The 4,126-nt window shown below is 50.6% G+C and overlaps 1 protein-coding gene across 1 annotated transcript; it reads right to left on the minus strand.

The window, feature by feature from the left end:
• Nucleotides 1-484: 484 nt before the first annotated feature.
• On the minus strand, nt 485-3,859 carry MANF (mesencephalic astrocyte-derived neurotrophic factor). The gene is made up of 4 exons (XM_006873557.1): nt 3,772-3,859; nt 2,993-3,120; nt 1,847-1,988; nt 485-916 (listed from the first exon to the last, which is right to left on the minus strand). The coding sequence occupies exons 1-4, from the start codon at nt 3,857-3,859 to the stop codon at nt 732-734; spliced, it is 543 nt and encodes a 180-aa protein (XP_006873619.1). The 3' UTR covers nt 485-731.
• Nucleotides 3,860-4,126: the final 267 nt, after the last annotated feature.

Raw genomic sequence — 4,126 nt, forward strand, 5'->3', positions numbered from 1 at the left:
TCCTGCCAGTCTTGCTAAACTCCAGCTAGGCATCACAGGCTTGGAACTGGTATTAGATGCAGATGAACAGTCGTAGCCAGGCCAAGAGCACTTTTCAGTACTGAACACACAGTGTTCGAAGTCACCATCAGAGAACACCAAACTCCAAGTGCTGCTTGGCCCAAACTCAGTGCAAGCCCCTTCCCATGTACATCACACTTCACCTCTCTCAGAAAGAGCTGAGCAGTTTCCAACCCTTCATTGGATTAAGACACCCAGGAAGTGAAGGGGTGGGTGGGGTACCATCTCTCCCAGGTGCCTGCTACCCTCTTGTGCTAAATGACCCTGCACATCCTTGGGCCTTGGGCCCTCCAACATGGTCAGTGAGTGAAAGAGAAGTGGGACACGTCTGAAAATTCATTGCTAACAGAAGAGCCTAAGTCGGCAGGATCCTCCTCATGGAGCAAAGCTCTACTTTCCATATCCATTTTTCAATCTACAAGAACTAGAAATTTTTTTCTTTTAATAAAAAAAAAACCCAGACACTTTCAAGTCCTAGCGTAAACCAGCAACAGAATGAAGTGTACCCCCAGCACAGGGGTACTGTCGAGCCAGCATCATCAGGAAAGCTCCAGGCTTCACACCTGACATTGTCAGGAGCCCACTTAAAAAATAAATTACAAAAAGGCTATTTGGGAAGAGACAGAGGAACTGTTTTTTGTCCCCTCCAAGTGCAATGGGGATCAGGCCAACTACAAATCAGTCCGTGAACTGGCTGCCTTGGGGGCATATTTAGGCATCAGTTCGTTAATCTTCCGGATATAGTCGGCCTTTTCTGCACAGCCTTTGCACATCTCCCCCCAGTCGTCCAGGATCTTCTTCAGCTCTTTAACACGGAGCTTCTTCAGGTCCACTGTGCTCAGGTCAATCTGCTTGTCTGAAGGAGAAAGCAATGAGAGGGACCAGCTGGGTGAGAGTGGCCACTGCTGCCCCAATAGTGCCAGGACAGATCATCCTGCATGTACCCAAAAGAAAAGGGCCAGACCCCTTCATCAGGATTTTCCAGCACTGGCTCTTAAGGTTAGGAGTCAGGCACTCAAGGCAGAAGCTACTCAACAGGATCACCTCTACTAGGCCCTTTCTCAGAAGACCTACCATCTCTGACCCAAGTAGGTGAGTGCAGGCTCTTGGATGTTCACAGAATAATGAAACACAATGGCACCTTAACCGAAAAGGACACTATGCCTGGCCCCTGACCCTTTTGTACTACAACACAGACCTGGCTATGTTTGGACAGCCAAAGGCTGACTCAGCAAACTGGCTTGCCTTGCCCTGGTGGATAAGAGCACTGAGCCTTCAGATCATGTCCCTTCTTTGTTCAACAATCTCTAATGGCTCAAACTCCACTCATATGAGAAGCTCAAGTCCTTTCAGACTGTCAAGAACCTCTGTGACCTACTCACCCATCTGTCATCTCACTTTGATTCATGAGCTATTTCCTTGGCTGATCCCCTACCCTAACTCCATGAGGTCAGCTGGAATCCCGCTCACTATAATGCTCCCTTCCTTCAGCAGGCAGTACCATCTATGGTAACGCAATAGTTAATGTGCTTGACTACTAATGTAAAGGGTGAGATTTGAGTCACCTGATGAAAAACCAGCCTATGGAGCATAGTTCGAATCTGACACACATGAGGTTGCCACAAGTCTAGTCAACTTGATGACAACTGGTTTACCTATTTACCATAACTACATAACCACTCACCATGGCTCTAGTTTGTCTCCCTCAGCTACAAAACAGCTCCACACCACCACCATGCTGCCAAGGCTGCGCGGTGTTTGTCAGACAGGATTTGGAGGCACTCACCATACTTCAGCTCACAGATCTGGCTGTCCTTCTTCTTAAGCTTCTCACAGATCTTTTCCACAGGGATATGGTGGGCTAGGGGTTTCGACACCTCATTGATGATTTTGGTAGCTGCATCATCTGTGGCCCCGATGTAGTAGCACTGCAGCAAGAAAGGACAATAGCCCTCAGGAGGTGCAACATGAAAGCTATCTCCTCCAGAACATATTTCTTCTCTGCCAGTCTCATTTTCTGGTGCCTACCTGCACTGACATCAGATCCAGTTAATACAAACCCCAAGCTCTTAACACCTGCTCAGTCCCAGAGCTGACAGGCAAAAGATGTGTTTAAGAGTCACTAGGGTACAAACTTTTAAACAGTCAAACCAGACACTTCTGGGAAAAAAAGAAGTAGAGCTACTTTTTAAAAGAAGCCAGTGCTTCACTAGGCTCTGCTCACACCTCATTACCCACTTCTTCCATTCTCACACACGCTAAGCTCATTCTAGTCTCAGGACAATCACGGAGACTGTTCCCTCTGCCTGAAACACTCTTCCCCAACTTCAATGATCAACATTTCCTGACGATGTCTAAATCAGTATTGCCACCTCCCCCATCCCACCCAGGTCTATTCTCTTCATTATACACATCCTGTTCATCTATTGCTTGCCTGTCAACTCTCCTCTAGTATGCCCAGCATCCCGACAAAGGTCGTAAACAATAGCACAATGTTGTTAAGTGCCATGGAGTTCATTCTCTCATAGCCACTCTGTATAGGGTTTCCAAAGGCACTCTGGTAGAATAGTGGTTATGAGTCAGCCTGCTAACCTCAAAAATCAGCAGTTCTAAACTACCAGCTGTCCCATGGGAGAAAAATGAGGCTTTCTGCTTCCATTAGGATTTACAGCCTCAGAAGACCGATGCAGGGTCACTGAGTAGGAACCGACTCCATGGCACACCACCACCACCACCACAGGGTTTCTGAGGAATGGCTGGTGAGTTTGAACCTTCAACCTTGTAGGTGAAACTGACACTTGGGAAAGTAGTCCAGTCGCTGTGTGGACAGCTGGTCTAGCAGACAGCTGAGCAGAGCCTTCTCAAGAGGCCTGTGAAGCCAAGGGTTTAAACCCCAGGCAGTGCCAGCGTGGGAGGGTCACCAGCTACTCACCAACCGATTCTCTTTTCCTCTTACTTCCCGGCAGAAGCTGGTAAGTTCCTTCTCGATAGCGGCTGGTGAGAATGTGACATCTTTGTCTTTGAGGTCCTGGTAAAATCTTCCCAGAAAAGAAATGCACACTGGAAAAGAAAGGGAAGGAAGATGCTTGGCATTCACCAAATTGCACCCCTTCACCAACTCGGCCAACAAGTTCAATGAGAGACAGGATGAATCATTAGGAGTAGGTTTCCTATCAACGAGTTTTTCTTCAACTTGCTGGGGGGGTTGGGGGTTGTTCCACCTGGGCATGAGGACAACAATCACCATCCCAAACCCCACAAAAGAATCCTCCCTGCTCCTTTGATTAAGTTTAAGCCAAAACTGAACACGCGTCCTTGAGAAGGCACTATGACCTCAGAAGTGGGCCGACTGGAGGCTGAATAGAGAGAGACGGTTATAATGCATCCTATTTCCAAATACAACACCGAACCCCAAGTGCAGCTTCTAGACCCCAAAAGGAGGAGACCGACCAGGGAGCACCTAACCAGGTTTGGGAGGAACAGGAAGGCCGGCATTATCTGATTCTCCAACCAAGTATCCAGCACGCTCTAGTCCCAACTTTTTGCCTCGGACATTTTGTAGGCCTAGTAAATGTTTTTCTGACCCGCGTCTGCCACTCCTCTAGCCGACCTCCCGCGACGGCCGCTCCCGCCCCCGACCGTCCGCGGTTTTCTTGGTTGCTAGGCGGCCTCGCGGCTGGCTAAGCCTCACAAACCCCCGCCCCGCCGCACCTTCGCAGTCGCCCGGTCGCAGCGCCCGGCCGCCAGGCAGCACGCTCAGAGCCAGCGCTACCGCCAGCCCGTGCGTGGCCCACATCATACACCTCGGTCGCTACCACTGCCGCCGCCCGACTAAACCGCGCCCGCTGCGCTGCACCGCCTCTAAGACTCCGTCGCGCGCCGCGGCTCCCCATTGGCGAGTACCCTCCCACACACCGCTCCCCCATTGGCCTTCGTGCCCCGGAGCCCAGACGGGCGGCTCCACGCTGCCTTTCCCCATTGGCTAACGGCAACGCCGGCCCTCAACCCGAGACAGTTGTCGGCCGCTGATTGAACCAGGGTTAGCTGCAGGAAGAGGCCGCGGAGG

Source organism: Chrysochloris asiatica, unplaced genomic scaffold, assembly GCF_000296735.1.
Source record: "Chrysochloris asiatica unplaced genomic scaffold, ChrAsi1.0 scaffold00246, whole genome shotgun sequence".
NCBI lineage: Eukaryota > Metazoa > Chordata > Mammalia > Afrosoricida > Chrysochloridae > Chrysochloris > Chrysochloris asiatica.

Coding starts and splice junctions, on each gene's coding strand:
- MANF (XM_006873557.1), bottom strand. CDS start 3,859: ATGATGTGGGCCACGCACGGGCTGGCGGTAGCGCTGGCTCTGAGCGTG. Junction 3,121..3,771: donor GCGACCGGGCGACTGCGAAG/GTGCGGCGGGGC, acceptor TTTCTTTTCCAG/TGTGCATTTCTTTTCTGGGA. Junction 1,989..2,992: donor GAGGAAAAGAGAATCGGTTG/GTGAGTAGCTGG, acceptor TTCTTGCTGCAG/TGCTACTACATCGGGGCCAC.